The sequence below is a fragment of the Alosa alosa genome, chromosome 3 (genome assembly GCF_017589495.1).
Source record: "Alosa alosa isolate M-15738 ecotype Scorff River chromosome 3, AALO_Geno_1.1, whole genome shotgun sequence".
NCBI classification, from domain to species: Eukaryota; Metazoa; Chordata; class Actinopteri; order Clupeiformes; family Clupeidae; genus Alosa; species Alosa alosa.
In genome coordinates this window covers 33,264,763-33,282,181 of record NC_063191.1, presented here as the reverse complement: position 1 = coordinate 33,282,181, position 17,419 = coordinate 33,264,763, and the positions used below count along the sequence as shown (strand labels likewise).

Below are 17,419 nucleotides of genomic sequence, written 5' to 3'. Positions count from 1 at the left end.
GGCCTCGGATTGGATGAACAACAATGTGCTCCTTATGCACTCCCGTTCTGATTATGACAGGCCATTATTAGGGTTTCCCCCACTGCGGTCCAAAGCTTCAGCGCTGTCATCCCCTGGGTCATGTTTCAGTCTCAGCTCCTCCAATTGTACCTTATTAAGCAGCATTTGTTTTGATTTGTCCTTTTTTTCCGTAGAATTTTCCAAATTTAGGACCCAATTCTTTTTATGCTCCAATGGGTTCACTCACAGAACACTTTAATAGGGTGCAGAGTAATGCGGAATGTTATCCTAAGACACAAAGTGAAAGTTACCTAATACAGTTCTATAGGCCACTAAGAATAAGCGGTATGCCAGTTGACCTCACAGTACTGTGTCTATGCCCCTATAAAAGTGGCTATAAATTTAAGGCAGCTGTGTGTCTCATGAATAGCCTCTGTTGTGGTTCAGATATCCAGGAGATAAGAGCTGTCAATCCAGAACAGCTGAAAACGCCATTAATCAAAGTCCTTGCGCAGGTAGCCAAATCTTTTGTGGAGCCCCCACAATAAAGAAATTATCGACTGTCAAAATCTCGCCACTATAATTAAGCCTTTCAAATTGAATGAGTTTCATTTGAGAAAGTGAATATCCCTCCCTTTCATCTGTCTTTTATCGCGCTTGTGTGAAGATTAATTTAGGAAGATGGATTTAGACGCCGGCTGGCGCATGACAAAAGCTCAGAGCTTCCACTTCCTGCATTTTCGAGAGGCTCGTGGTCACGATCTCTGTCCCCTCATCCCTGCTGTGTTCTCTGGGTAATTGTACTAAGTGCAGCTACCTCATATATTATCTTCCATGCAGGAAGTTACAGATTCCCCATCCCTTAAGGTAAATACAGCTTACCTTGGCTAATAAAAAGTTTAAGGGTTATTTCAGACCCTCTTCACAGAAGTGCACACTCAAACTTACACTTACATCCACATAATCACACACACACACACAACCACCCACCAACACACACACACACACACACACACCAACAGAAGTAGGGTGGTTTAGAGAGTTAGAAATCTTGACTAATACAAAGTAACTAATTGGGCAGACAAAAATTCTAACCCTTCATTACACACATTGATATCGGAATATACGGCAGAAAATCATAAATGTGCAAATTAATTTGCAAAATCAACACAGCCTCAACGGAAACCTCTACAGAAGACCCTCCAAAAGTGCTTCAATTATCTCAAAGAGGCTCTCAGATACAAACAGCATTTAGATCACTGCAAAACAGTCAAAGAATTTTGGCTTTAAGAACACTCTCAGTTGGACTGTGGAGAAGAACCTCAAAACAAAATGAAATACATTTTCCAATGTTGTTCATACATCTGGTGCATAGTAATCTGAGTACAGATATACTGTATGTGTAAAATAAAAAAATACTTGGATTTCTTACAGATTTACTCTGACATATAGCATTTGATTCTCTTCAAAGAAAAAGGCAAAACTGAATGTCTTTCTGGTGTTTGTAGTGACAATTCTCTTTCAGACTTTGAGTGTGAATTAAAGTGATTCTACACCTCCATTCTCCAAAGAGTTCCAATGAGCCTAGATGGCAAACAAATACACTGTAGAGATGGTAACTTACTATGCTTTTTGTCAAGCATGGTGACAAAGAGATGAAACTAAGAAGGAAGTGACAAGCCATCAAGCTCAATCACACCGAGAGGCGATCATTAAAATACCAGATGAGAAATAAATGCTCTCTGCTACTATCAGCCCAGGCTGTGGTGGCCTTGCATAGCCCAGAGTGAAATTCATCCAAATGGTATTAAAAAGTCACAGATGACTGTGTCTTAGACAAACTGGCATGCCAGCTCGAATGTCTGACTAATGCTTAAGCAGGGGCCAAACTCATGCGGTATTCACAGCTCTGCTAAAAGGAGGGTGGTTTTGTCAAGCTGGATCAGAAAGCTGAGCCACATGAGAAGACTTGATGAGATTTCTTTTGACTGCTTTGTTCCCATAGCTGCTTCAATTTGGTGTAGTGGAGGGGGGAAAAAAACTGTGAGGAAGAATCTTACGCAAAACAATCCCCCTCTCGCTGGATTTGTCCAGTGAGTCTCCCAGGGCTTGTGTTTTTGGGAGAGAACGAAATGTAGAGCTCACCCAGGTACCAGGCCGTCTTGGCCAGAGATTTGGTCAGCGGTGCCAAGGAGCTCAACCTTGACCGAGGGGGAACATTCCTTCAGGACAATGATCCAAAGTATTCATCCGAACCTAGAGTACGAGGTAACGCTTAAATGAACTCCAAACAAATGGTCTCATCTGGTCATGGCCAAATACCCCAACAGAACATGTAAATACCCCAACAGAACATGTAAATACCCCAACATTCTTACCGCGGACGTTTCCCTCATCATCACACAAAACACGCTCGGAAAGCTCAGCAATCCCATTAAAACTCTGCATGAGCCACCATAAGAAATGTATTCAATTATTCAAAGCTCCATTATGAAGCATTTGCTTTGTTTTTTGCGTTTTTCCTTTAATTGTATTGCACTACGTAAATGTAATATTTCTGCTAATAGGGTGTAAAATGGGCACCTGCCATCATCAGCGAAATGGCATACAACAGCTTCTTAGCTTATCCAGGTTCACTAGATGGATTGTGCACCACAGTAAGGCTGCTTTATTCATTTTGTTTCTATTGTGAACATGATGACATGCTGTAGCATACATAAATACAAATGAAAACAAGTAACAAATATGACTGATACTGACACTCCCACTACACGCTTGCAAAATAACAAGTCATTTACAGATTGCAAAATCTGTAACACATTTTACCAAACTCATTTTGAGACTTTTTATGAGTGCCACACAATTATGACTTGTTAATCAGTCACATATATTTCAGTTTATGGCATGAAAAAAAAGTTGTTGCGCTAAATAATTCAGCTTTTCACAGATCCCGTCAAACTCCCTGCCTGTATCACCGGCCCCTGTAATCAATGGCGTGATCTTAATTACATGAACAATGATTTGAGGGGGTTGCAGGACTGGCGTTTAAGATCTGCTCACTGAAAGGGCCTGAGGCTGATAAGCCAACAGACACACACACACACACACACACACACACACACGCAGGGACATGGCTCCCGAGAGACTGCCTCTTTGTGCCTCAGTGGGAGACGTCTGTGTAGTCTGAGGGGAGAGCATGCGTACCTGGGCCACAACGAATCTCAAAGAGAACATCTAAAATGTATAATTTATCACCAACGACAAAAACACTTTGCTCACATAGTAAATAAACTAAAACACAAATACACCCTAACCTCAATATGAGAAGTCAGAGGTGAAGCGCTATAATAACAGAAGAAATTAAGGTAATAGCACTGTCATTAGCTATAGTATCTTCTTGTCTCTCTCCGTGAAATGTCGGACTATCCAAAAATAGTCTGTTCCCTAAAACAACTCCTCGATGCCTTTAATGTCTCGTGAAGGAAAAAGAAAAAAAATATGCGGGAAGAGTTTTAATCTCAGTGTGACCAATTTCCTGTCTGTCGGAGCTCTCTCTTTCCCCTGCTGTACTCCTGTTGCCCATTTCCGCAGGTTACAACATCATTGCAGGCGCAGTGAACCTGAAAATTAGCCGTGCCTACACTGCAGGGACTTTACACAGCTACCCAGTGCTACTGAGGACATTAAGAGAAATCACCTCTAAAAAACTGCTGTTCTGACATGGGAATTGCAAACCCCATTTATTTCAATGTCAAAGTCCCTCTACTGTAGGTGAAAAAAAAAACCCTCATACACTTGTGTTGCCTTTCGAGGACTTTTTTTTTTTGACCGGGTGTTCCAAATAGCAAAGTGACACTACAATCACCTTGACCAGGGTAGTGCTGGACACAGTGAGATGACAGGGCCAGTATTATCCTCTCTGATAGAAACGACCTGTTGTAAAGGCATCATTGAAAGACTGAGGAAGGGGTTGAGATCAGTGCCCGGTGCTAGCACATGGTGTAGAAAGGGAATCGATTGTGAAGCGCATAATACAATCACTGTCTAAGAACGGAGACCCCCAGCTCAGCAGCGCTGCTGACGCACGGCTGCTCTGGGAGGGAATACGTATTGATCCGGCCATGTAGTTTAACTTCATGAGCATCACCTCAAAAGACAGCAGTTCACACATACACACGTATCTGCCACACACACACACACACACATACAGTACACATGTATTCACACATGCACACACATACACATGTATATTGAACAAATGAGGGAATGTGTATATAAACACAAACACACTCACACATTCAAACAAAAAACCCAAACCCCCACACACACACACACACAGAGACACTGTGCTCTTAAGACAAACAAGTATGCAAATAAAAAACACACACACACACACACACACACTCAATTCACTCAATATCCTATAAAGTGCTAAAAAGCCCCATTATATGGAATTAGGAGCGAGTAATAAATTCAGAGCTTTGACAGCGATTCTCGTGAATTAATGCACCGATGCCCTTGGCGTTTCAGTTCACTGGTTAGTCCTCTCTCTCTCTCTCTCTTTCTTTCTCTCTCTCTCTCTGGGGTGTCATCACGATTTTTTATCTCAAAGGGACACCTTGGCTTGCCCGATACTGCATCAGCGTCACCGTGCACTGACCATTACCATAAAAAAAGGCGATAGGCGAATCGGGGAGTGTGTGTGTGTGTGTGTGTGTGACTGGATAGGTACAAACCTAATTTCATGCCTTAAAAAGCACACGGAAGAAACTCCAGATGGAAACACGAGTGTGCGGGGCAGAACTGCGGCCCGATCAGCGGAAGCAGCTGGGGTCTTTCAAGTGATACCAGGGTGGTCAGAGTCGGGTGCAGATGGAACCAAGCAGACCGCTTCCAACGCTCGCCTCGACAAAACACAACATGAGCTCAGCCACCAGCAATTGTGGTGCTTGTTTGTGGTTCCTATTTCTGGGAGCGCAACAGCCACGGTAATCAAACTCAATCACATTCTCACGCTTTTCTTTTTTAATGCAACATGAATTGCTCTGTCCGTTAGCCTCTTGTGTGTATTTCACTTGGCCGCAAGAGGAGAAAGAGAAAATGCAAAAACAAATAAAAAATGGAAGGGCTGCTAAACAAGCGAATGCTGTGATGGATAATTAATTTTGTCAGCCTGCGTGGCTTACTGACTCAGAACCCAAAAGAGCAGTAACAAAACAACCCATTACCCACCTCTGCAAGCCCTACCCCACCCCCCCGCCGCCTTTCAAATTTATCACCACCACTGCCCCCCACACACACACACACACACACACACACACACACACACACACCCCTCCCCACCCCTACCCCACGGATCCCAAAATGTGTAGACTCAATGTTGGGGCAGCTCAACACATCTAAAAATACACTCTCGCTCTCGCCCTCGTCCTCCCCCTCCCTGCCCCCCCCTCCCCCTCTCATCCAGTGGCTGAGCCGCAGCCGTGGCCTCGGGGGGTTGTGGTCCCTGAGAGCGTGTTCACTGCCTCACACTGGAGCCCGAGCACTCCCTCCATCATCACTGGAGGACACTCTGCTCGTCACACACCACAGAGCCACACACACACACAAGCTCTCACAAACACACACACACAGGCACACCCCCATCAGTGCAGGAGCTGCCACCGACGTCCACTGTGCCCTGTGGACACAGACGCAGACAAACCCAAACACACACACACACGCACACACACACAACACACACACATACGTGACACACACATTTGCCACACACATTACACATTACACACACATTATCGCACACATTACACACACACACACACACACACACACACACACACACACGTACACACACACATTACATATACACACACACACACACACACACACACACACACACACACACACACACACACACACACACTTACATTACACACACGCTGCATAATACACATACACACACATTACACTGTACACACACACAAACACACACAAACACATTAAATACACACGTGGCGCATAATAATACACACACACACACACACAACCTACCCAACACACACAACACACACACACACATATACACACACATTACACACACACACACACACACACACACACACACACACACACACACACACATCGTACATCGCACACATACGCTTTACACACACACACACACACACACACACACACACACACACACACACACGTATTAATGCGTATCGCACACACACACACACACACACACACACACACACACACACACACACACACACACACACACACACACACTGGATCAAAACTCTCCCAGACGACTCTCCTCCTCTACATACAAAGGTACCAGCTGGCTGGGACTATCACTGAAGGAGATGCACAACGCTTTCCACAGCTGCACCAACTCCTGATGCCAAGCTCCATTCCGAGCGGCAAAACATGTAATTGCTTGTGACACGCCGCCTGTTGGGTTTTGGACCCAGTCGCAGCGCTGTGTACATACATGCATGCGCTCAACTTATGCATCCCCTGGCAAACCAGCAACAAGCCGACAGCTCGTGAAGGCATTTGAACGCAACAGTGTATTCAGGTAACCATAACAAATGTGTCTAAACTTGCACGGAACGTAATATACTACTGTTGAGTCATTGTGTACGGCATATTTTGTTTTGTGTACTCCTTATGCCTGGCCAACCTGCCTGACAGAGAAGCATTTGTAATCTCACTCATGGCAGAAGCCAAAAAAACAAACGGCAGCAGCAGCAGCAACAACAAACTGTTAGGCGATCTGCCCTCTGTTACACAGCAAACGAGCACAGCGGGAAGCCGGGAATCGGAGACGGCGAACAAAAAAAACGTACATGAATGCACACACACACACACACACACACACACACACACACACACACACATGCACGCTCACACATACGCACGCTCACACACACAGAGAAAGACAGAAGACAGTCACAAAGCTCACCTCCACTGAGAAAGCTGGTCCACATTTTCCCAAACGACGAGAATCGTCCCAGTCACCACCACCACCACCAGACACCCGAGTTTTTTCTTCTTGTTGTTGCTGTTCTTTTTTTTTTTTTTAGAGGGCAATATCAAAATGGCAACAACAAAAAAAGGGAAATAAAAGAGGAAGAGAAGAGAAAGACAAAAAAATCCAGGAGCGTGTGTCTTCTTTCTTTTTTCTTTTTTGCCGCGAGGAGCTGGAGATGCTCAGCCTTGCGCCTTGTGCCTTATCATCTGTGTCACAATACACTTTAGAATCAATGCGCCTCCAAAGCTCCCCTGATGCCGCCTCATTTCCTCTCTCAATGGAAATCCCTGACACTCTGGCAGCATTCTAGCAGAGGACAGGCACACACAGGCACCCATTCGAGAGGAGCGGAGGAGGAGGAGAGAGAGGGAGAGGGAGAGAGGGAGGGAGAGCGTATGGAGAGTGAGAGTAACATTGAGTGAGTGTGAGTGAGAGAGAGAGAGAGAGAGAGAGGTTGGTGGGAGTGAGAGAGGGAGGGGGAGCCAAAAAAGCAAAGGGGTAGAAAGAAACAGAGAGGGAGAAAGACAGATAAGGAATGAGACAGAGAGGGAAGGAGAGAGGAAGAGAGAATGAGAGAGTGAACTTCTCTCTCAGTCTCTGACACTCATTGCGGTGAACAGACCACACATTTGGCAATGTGGGGAGACAGGAGAACACAACAGGGAGTACCTAATCCCCACCCTCTCCCTACTTTTCTTTCTCCCTTTCCTTCTCCCTCACTTGTTCCCCTTTCACTCTCTCTCTCTCTCCGTCGCCTCGTCTTTGTGCCGCTCCCGTCTCTCTCCTATCTCCTACAGGCGAACTGAGCCAGCCAAATGGATTTTGATAAATGACTCCCTACTCCCGAGAGCTCCAAATGGGCAAATCACATGCTACATTGTCATGAGATGGACGGACAGCGAGACTCCCTTTTCACATCCCAGTCACTGCAACATGGTGACATTGATGACTGATACAAATGAAATGACACATTCAAAAAAGGAGGCTTATTTCCATCTAAAGGGAGGCCGTCGCAAATCAGTGTGATTGGCAATTTAGGGGAGGAGGATTGACAGGGAGACAGAGAGAGAGGAAAAGAGAGAGTGAGGGAGAGAGATGGAGAGAGAGAAGAAGAACATCAGACAGACAAGGGCCCCCGTCAGGCTTGACGGAATGAGGAGAAAAGTGGCTTGTGTGAAGCTGACACTCATGGGTAAATGGGGGCTGTGGATTAGGGCGATGCGAGCGCATAAGTCGTCCAATAAGCTTCCGCCAGTGCGGGGGCCACTGAAAGCAGCCATTAGCTGCCAAACAGCATATTCGCCGCGGTGTAACCGAATTGTTTACCCGGGAGGGCTTTGGAAGGGGTGGGGGGGGGGTCATGCTGCAGTGCGCTCGAGCCGTGGGGTAATGTCAACCCTCGGATATCACCGTTTCATCCAGTCATCATTTTGAAGGTGTGGTGACACCTGCTCGTCCTTTAGGGGCTGCTTGTTTACAGAGGCGCGGGGGATATTTAAGACTCCCATGACTGAACATGCGGCGCACTTGAGCTGATGAGAGAGTTTGGTGCTTTTCCACACTCGCAGCATCTTGCACCAGCAAAAAAAAAAAAAAAAAAAAAAAAAAAAAAAAAAAAAATCGCCCAGTGGAAAGATTGAACTGAAATAAACTTAAAAAAAGGACGAGTGGAAATTCAATGCAGTCTTAAGATTAGCGTCGCTCTGGCCCGAATGCTAACGAGGCACACAAAAACAGAGAGACGAGGGACTGGATGGGTCCGCAGCTGAATGCTTGTCCCCCAAGCAACAGGCTTCGTGAAAGGAAAATATGTCCGAGTCGGTAGGCATGAGGTGATTACTCACGCCGGGGCCAAGGATGAACACAGGCCCGGGCGCTGTTAAGAGCCGACACCTTCCGATAATGAAATGTCACGCGCCTCGAGTGGCTTTGCGTCCTTTTCTCTTGCTACGCCACCAGATAATGAGGTGCTCCAGCAGAACCCCCCCCCTCCCCCCAACACACACACAAACGCGCCAGACTGACGTGTTCCGCTCCTCATGTCGACCTATCACACGCCAGTCAGCGAAGCGCTCAGCCTGAGCGAATGCAATCAAGATGGCCGAGGGAGGTCTTAATTACAAATGCACATACAATGCCAAGGTAAACTGAATTTATAATGGAACATGACCTCCCTCCCTCCCTCTCTCATCAACATGCCAGAATTAGCTCTTTACCTCAGCTTAGCTCTGTTTTCCTCCAGCCATCATTTCTCCATTTAGGTCTTTAAAAAAGAGAGCACACCCAGGCTTTGGGCTGTTTAATGTCTCCCTGACTGTCGTGCAGGTCCTCAGAAGGCTGGACAAATGGCTGCCTGGCTGGCATAGGCGAGCCCGCTGATATATGTATGGGTGGACAGTTTGATGGGTGGATGGTTGTGAGGCAGAGGTTCTGGCAGGAGGCAGCGGGCCCGGTGTTGGGGCAGGTCAAGTCGGGCCTGCCATAGAGAGTTAGGCAGTGAGCACAGAGAGACGACTGGAGCCCGTGCCAGTGAAAGTGAAGTCAGCTCCTGCCAACCTTAAGCTGCTTAATGAGAGAGAGAGAGAGAGAGAGAGAGAGAGAGAGAGAGAGAGAGAGAGAGGGAGAAGGGGGGAGAGAGAAAGAGAGAAGGTGAGAGAGACAGAGAGAGAGAGGGAGAAAAAGAGGATGAGAGAGACAGACGGAGCAAGGGGGAGAAAGAAAAGAAGGGAGGGAGGGATTGACAGAGAGAGAGAGAGAGAGAGAGAGAGAGAAAGAAAAAGAGAGACAGACAGCGAGAGGGAGGGGGGAGGGAAAGAGAGTGAGAGTGTGACTGTGCTGCCAAGGTATTAGAGGATAAACAAAATGTTGCTTTTCCCCCTGTCTCTGTTGCGTGCTGAGGCAGTGCGTGTGTAGATGTGGGGCTTTGTAGTCGCTCTCTCACCATATCAACTGTGTGCAATACGCTGTAATGGAGCACCACAGAGAGGCCTTGAACTACACCAGACAGACACATGCTTATCACTTCTTTTCTTTTTGTCACTGTTAATGTGTTAATGTATATGCATTCACATACACATACATCTTTCTCTTTCTTACACACACACACACACACACACAACACCAAATTAATTTTTCAACATCAAAGTGAAACCACAGGAACTATTATTCAGCCACTGAACCTACAGAGTACACAGGGAACATTCACCAACAAAAAAAAAAAAAGCCCATATGAAATTATCCATGCAAGGCTTATTGTGCCCCCATTCTGTACAATGTAGAATGTCATTGGGCTGAGGCAAATGAAGATATGGAGGTTGGTAAATAAAAACAAACAGGACACGACAGAGGGGCACAGCACCACTCTCACTGCCCGCACGAACAGAGGGGACCGTTCCCCCAACGCGTCCCCAGAGGACCGCTGCTCGTGCCAAACTCGCCCCACACCCTTCTGTGTGTGTGTGTGTGTGTGTGTGTGTGTGTGTGTGTGTCATAGACAGACAGTCTCTCTCTCGTGAACCCATACCGTGAGGTAATCCCATTATCTCCAACAGAGGCCTTCAGACGGGCAAAAAGGCAGGGCATGAGGGAATGCCCACTGGGGTGGCACACACACACACACACACACACACACACACACACACACACACACACACACACACACACACACACAGACCCACACACACCAAACCCCTCCACGCTCCCTAAGTCCCTACCCTCAACCCCCCACTCCTGGCGCCTGGCTGATGACGAGCACTTTTGACGGGCGCTTTGAACGGCAAATCACCTGTGCGGCGTTGAGCACAGACGGAAAATGGGATGTGTGGCATTTGCATAATTTCTCTGTTGCTCAGATGGGAGAGTTTGTGTCTATAAAAGAATAGGAGAGTGAGAATAAAATGTGTGTGTTCAGAGTGCAGGGTTTTCTTTTCCCAACCTGAGGGCTTAGAGAGAAGGAGAGAGAGAGAGAGAGAGAGAGAGAGAGAGAGAGAGAGAGAGACAGAGACAGAGACAGAGAGAGAGAGAGAAAGAGAGAGAGAAAGAGAGAGAGGGAGCAGTCGGCAGTCAGTAAAATATTCAGGATAATGTGGCTACACATGAATTAGCTGGCACTTAGAAGGCACCACCTCACTGGCGAGAGCCTCTCCGGCTTCTAATCAACGGAAACTTTAAACAGGCGCCATCAAGATTTCACTCCAGAGATTTCACCACCATTTACAGTCATCAGGACTAAACCGACAGAGATACTTCTGCGCTCGGCGCAGACACTCAAAGAACACCTTTGAAATCACCCGGGGAATTTGAGCAGATGACGAGTGATGGATCAAATAAACAAGCTGAATAATTAAAGTAGAGCTTCTCTCTGGCAAAAAGAAGGGATTTTGTTTCTAGTCCAAAATCAGGTGTGAGAATAAGGAGAGAGAGAGAGAGAGAGAGAGAGAGAGAGAGAAAGAGAGAGAGAGAGAGAGAGAATGCTTCCACAATCTCTATGGGTTTACACTGCCAGTGCATCTCAGAAGCTTCTTCTCAGCTATAAATAACCTCACTTAATTAAGCCCTCCGGTGAGTCAGAGAAAGAGACGTTGGGATTATTGACTCATTCACCTTCCAATACATCAGCACACATTATGTGCCATCACATCAGCTGTTATAAATACACATCAAGAAGGGGGGAAAAAAACACCTCAGATCTCACCAGAAAGGGAACCTGAGTAGGTTTTAGTTTTTGGGCTGGGGAGAATTCTTCCTCTTGAAGATGATAATACTGCCATCTAGTGGCTTAAAGACAGCCAACAAAAATAACAGCACTGTACAATTTAGTGTGGCAAACATCAGACAATTCACATATGTTCAAAACTAACGAGGGAATTATGAAGGAAATGTATGTATCCTATACAGACTGAGTGGGGGAGGGGGTTAGAGGCCTTGGCTGCAGAATCAAAACGACCCCCTACCAAGTTAACCGAGCACAACAGCGCAGAGTCGACGTTGCCTTCTCTCCTTCCTGACTAAACACCTTCCGAGTCAGCTGTAATTACATATGTCCAGCTCAGACTACAGCAAAGAAAGGCAAGCAAGCCTGTTGAAAATTTAAGTGAAACGGACACCGGGGGCTGCAGCCGCGAGACACGCACACCTGAAATGAGGGTGCAGTGGGGTTGCTGGTTAATCGCAAACACACACACACACACTCTCACACACACACACACACACACACACATCCACCCATCACCATTCCCATCCATCCCCATCCCCCACCCCCTGTACCCTAAGTCTGCCTGATGTGGTGTCATCCCTAAGGGCACACCAAGTATCAGAATAAAGGACTATTCACTATTCACAGGAAGTGAAGTATCCTGCTGCATCAGTGCTGTGCTGCTACGCTACAGCTCTGCCCAGGGGGCCATTTTGTATCAGTGTTGAGAGGCTCTCATGCTGCAGCTAATGTATATGCTCTATCCCTGTACACTTCATTAACTCACTCTGACTGACCTTCAATTCTATGGTTGGTGGTCTGAATAATACCACCCCCCCCCCATTTGGACGCAAACACACAAAAGAAAACACACACGGACATACAGACATACATACAAACATACATACACACACACACAGATACACACACACACACACACACACACACACACACACACATACACACAGACGTCCTTCAGCCCACTAACCTCTTGCCACAATAGCGTGAAACAGTGTGACTGGTCTGCAGTGCATTAAATGATAGCTGTAGCATGAAAGGCTTTTTGCGCATGAGCTGCGCTGCTACGACTGGCCGCCCCGAGCTCTGCTCCTCTAATTGCTGTTTACAGAGGCCGGGGCGTCACACCAGCGAGGGCTGCTGCTGCTGCTGGACCGGGACAGCGCTAATGCAGGACAAGGCCACGCGAGGTCTGACCTTACCCCCCACACATACAAGTGTACACACACACAATCATATTTATTGATATGTTTGTTTGTATTATTATTATTATTTTCTTCTTCTTTTTTTTATTTTTCTCTATTATTGTGTTAAGTGCTCCAAATGTAAAGCACTTTGAGCTGAATTCTGTGCTACACAAATAAAGCTTATTATTAAGACACACACACACACACACACACACACACAAACGTAAACCCCTGGAGGTCTGAGCAGGAGCAGAAGCTGTTGGGACCATGCTGAAGACCGACCCTTACACCCTCCCACCCCGAGCCCCCCTGCCTTCTCCCCTCCTGCTCCCCAGCGGAAGTCGAGATAAGCCGCTGCTGCCCTAGGAGATGGACTGCTGCTACCGCTGCGCAGTCACAAGGGCGGCTAGATTGTTTTTCAGGGGGGAGAAAAGGTCACGTCCATTCACTTTACACGGCAAATTATCTAACCCAACAACACGCATGTACACACAAACCAAAATACAAGCAACAGCACTGCAGGGCGCATCAGCGCTCCTAATTCTGTTCAGTGAAGACAGCCTGCTACGGAGGGCATGTCATTTTGTCCTGCTGAACTTCAAGCACGAGATTTCCATTTAGTTTTTTTGGCACCAAGACGGAGCTATAAACAAACAGCAGCACATTATTCCTCTGTTACAAACAGCAGCTATTCTTCAGTTATTCCTCTGAGCCCAGGAGAGTAGGGGTAGGGGTTTGGAGAAGGGTGGGGTTCTGGGGGTGGGGGACAGGGCCAGGAGTCTGCCTAGTGTCTCGCGCCTGCACACTACTTTTCCATGTGAGTAATGAGAGTTTAGTAACTGTGCAGAGTCTTTGACACCACTTTGGCACAATGCGACTTCTCGACCATTGGCCTGCAGAGTGCTTTGCTGTTCCTTTGCCGCTTCATCGTCGGGTAAACGCAAAATTTCCATGGAGACTGTGGTTAAAAACAAGTGGCCAACTCCGCACTGCACCGAGGTGCCCCTTCATTGGATGAATAAGCAGGTTAATCAGATGGGGGGGGTTTCTGCTCCTCTAGCAAGTCATACCAAAACAGATTCAGGAGCAGATAGGGGTGGCTGTTTCCAAAACAAAATCCCACAGGGACATGGAGACTTCCCTGTTCACATACGGGAGAGGTTTCAAGGACCAAACCGTCCCTACACAGACTAATTTTGTATTCCACATTTAACTTTCCATTTTAATTTTACACCACAAACCGAAGGCAAATGCACATAAATAAAAGACCCTTTTTAACTCAATATGGAGCCGTCTGGTTTATTTTGTGAATCTTCCATCCCACAGACAACTGCTATGTACTATATGGCTTAGTCCATTGTACTTAGCTTTTCTCCACACTCACGTCTTAACTTGAGATTCCTGAGACAAAGAGTCTCTAAATATGCACTTATCATCTTCCGCCTATCTTAACCTATCTAAACTTTCCTTTTAGATCCAAGGGCAAATGCACATTAATAATTGACAGTTTCCTCTTTTTGCTGTTGTGTGCGGATGTGGTTTATCTTGCATTCAGCTTGTTTCCCACAAATAACCACACAGGACCTTAAAGCAAAGTCTGTTAAACCGAGCAGTAAAAAAAGCACAGAAGTGCTAAGAGGAATGACAAGCCGTGTTTCTGAGTCAAATGCTAACTCATCCCTCATTACCATCACTCCTGGTTCTGCCTACAGGGGATGCAGCACGTCATCACGTACGTACGTACGTACGTGCGTGCGTGCGTGCGTTTATGAGAGAAGGGATAAAGAGTGTGTGCATGTGTGTGCGTGTTTGTGTGTGTGTGTGTGTGTATGTGTATGTGTATGTGTGTGTGTGTGTGTGTGTGTGTGTGTGTGTGTGTGTGTGTGTGTGTGTGTGTGTTTATAAGAGAAGGGATAAAGAGTGTGTGTGTGCGTGTGTGTGTGTGTGAGCCTGTGTCTGAGATAGACAGAATGGATGTATCTATGTGTGTGCCTGAATGAGTGTATGTCTAATATAGTAACACAGTATAGTAGGCTATGCATATAACTGTGAGCGTATGTGAGCAAGACAGTATACATACATTTGTGTCTGGGTGTGTGTCTTTATGTGTAAGTGTGTATGTGTGAGGTTATCCCTCAGTGAGTATGGTGTGTCTGTCTGTGTGGTGTGTGTATGTGAGAGAGAGAAAGAGGGAGAGAGAGGGAGAGGGAGAGGTAGCTGGACTCTGGAGTGGTCTTACCTGTGCTTCCAATGGTGCCAACACTGCTGCTGATATTGCTGCTGCTGAGCGTGAGTGTGGTGGACAGGGCTGGTGCCGCGGAGCTGACCGCCGGCGGCATCTCGCCGTTGTTCAGCTGCTTGACGCGCTTCAGGTGCGACTTGCCGTTGTAGTGGACCTGGGCCTGGGCGGCCGAGTTGAGCTGGATGTTGCACACCTCGCACAGCGAAAACAGCAGCTTCTTCTTCTCCTGCTGCTGCTGCAGCTGCTGCATGTCGGCCTGGCCGTCGACCGGCCGCACCTCTTTCACCTCCACACAGGCCCCATAGGGGAAGCACAGGCGACCATTCTCAAAGAACTGCGTAGGGCTCAGGGGTGTCTTCATACCTGCCCGATCAGAAAGGAACAAAAAAAAAAAAAAAGAGACAATCCAACAAAGGTTAACCACACTACAAATACTACAATCAAATCAAAACAAGTCCGGCCCTGCGAGCACTTTCAAAATACTCACAGTCCTGATGCAACATTATCCTTTTTGTCCTCAACAGACCGATTAATGCTAACCGTCTCACTGAATTCCTGTCATGTCAGGGGAGATTTGAGCGAGTGGACTCAGGAAGAGCACGACGCGGCATGGACTGAGCAGGTGCTTGCTCTCTGCCCCTCCGAACGGGTGAGAAGAGCTCCACCCCTACGTGGCGTAGCGCGGAGTGCCGTGGCGTGGCATGGTGTCTTTGGGCAGCTGCCCCTCCAACTTGTGGAGCCGTGGAAAGAAAGGAGGGCAGAGAGAGAGAGATGGAGAGAGAGAGAGATGGAGAGAGAGCGAGAAAGATGGAGAGAGAGAGAGAGCGACTGCTGACTGACCTCCTGTGCCCATCTGTTGCCCTCATGAAGAGCCCAGCGCACATGCTGGCGACCCATGAGCATTACGCAATCCGCCCAATGTGCCACACACACTCACTCACTCACACCCCACCCTCCGACACACTCACACACACAAATATACGCACACAGGCGCGGGTGCAGCACAATTGCATTGCCACTACCTCCCATGGTAGAGCTGCGTGCCACCGCTTGCCTCTCACACACAGAGGCTTCCCGCCGCCTGGCGCACGATGGCGCGAGATGGCGCCTGCCCGCATCCCTACCACGCCAGGGGGCTCCAGGGTGATTAATTCCCAACAAATCATGCCGCCTCAGTTCACCGGGGCGCCTGGACATAATGGATGGCTTTAGCTGAGGAACAGGAAACCGGCCTCTGGGAACTGGGAAAGCTCAATGTGCTCATCTTCGGTTTCTTTTTCTCCCTCTCTCTCTTTTCCTTTTTGCTTAGCGCTGCAAATCTGTGGGCCGTCTCGACCCCCGGCACGTCTGGGGATGAGCGCGAAAGACCAACGGAAGCCGGCCGGGTGCCGCAGAGGCAGCGATATCGGCGACGGAGTGAAAATATAGCAGATGAGTCAGCGGACTCCTGGAGGAAGAGAGCTCTCTTCACATGGATGTGATATCCATTAAGCTGCCACACCAGCAATGGCTGCCTTCTCCCTCACCATCTCAACATAACGTGTGTGCGTGTGTGTTTGCGTGTGTTTGCGTGCGTGTGAACGTAAAGGCAGAGGGCTCGGTGGCCATGTGTGTCCCTCTCTGGACAGTAATCCCTCTGACACAGGCCATAATCTCCCCGGGCAGCTGCAGACCCTAATCCCACGTCTCCCTGCAGATAAACTTCCACAAAACTTACTTCCCGGGGGGCTCTCCGGCCATTCAGCCTCTATTTAGTCCCCAGCGACGCCACCACAAACACCACGGCTGCCTCAGCAACCCCTTTTGCACGTAGGCATAAAAATGAAGAGAAAGAGAGATCTCCTCTCTTCACTCTTCTTTACTTTGGGTGCTAAAGTTCCTGGTTTGGCCTAGTTTGGTGCTTTGGAAAGGAGGCCACACTCTGAAGTCCTGCTGCAGAGCGAGCGCTTGCTGACCTGTATTCGCTGGCTGGGGATGCAGACATGTTGGGCTGGCTCTCCGGCGCCGTTCAATAATAGAGAGGAGCGACTGCTGCCGGCCTGCTGTGATGCAGCAAGTGACCTCATGAATAAACACAGACACACACACACACACACACAGACAGACAGACAGACACACACCCACGCCTCATCAGAGGCATCTTACATCTACCACTTCCAGAAGCCAAGCAGCTATTGGGCTATTGCAACACACACACACACTCATTTACTCACTCACACACTTAGATGTTCAGAGAG

The 17,419-nt window shown here is 47.6% G+C and overlaps 1 protein-coding gene across 1 annotated transcript in view; it reads right to left on the bottom strand.

Moving 5' to 3' along the window:
• znf385b (zinc finger protein 385B) overlaps nucleotides 1-15,964 on the bottom strand; it is a 66,580-nt gene extending 50,616 nt beyond the window's left edge. Inside the window, exons 1-2 of the mRNA XM_048238493.1 lie at nucleotides 15,670-15,964; nucleotides 15,180-15,545 (exon numbers count right to left, since the gene is read on the bottom strand). Coding sequence (XP_048094450.1) covers nucleotides 15,180-15,545; nucleotides 15,670-15,685 — 382 coding nt within the window. The 5' untranslated portion in view covers nucleotides 15,686-15,964. The remainder of the gene's footprint in view (nucleotides 1-15,179; nucleotides 15,546-15,669) is intronic.
• Between the last annotated feature and the right edge of the window lie 1,455 nt (nucleotides 15,965-17,419).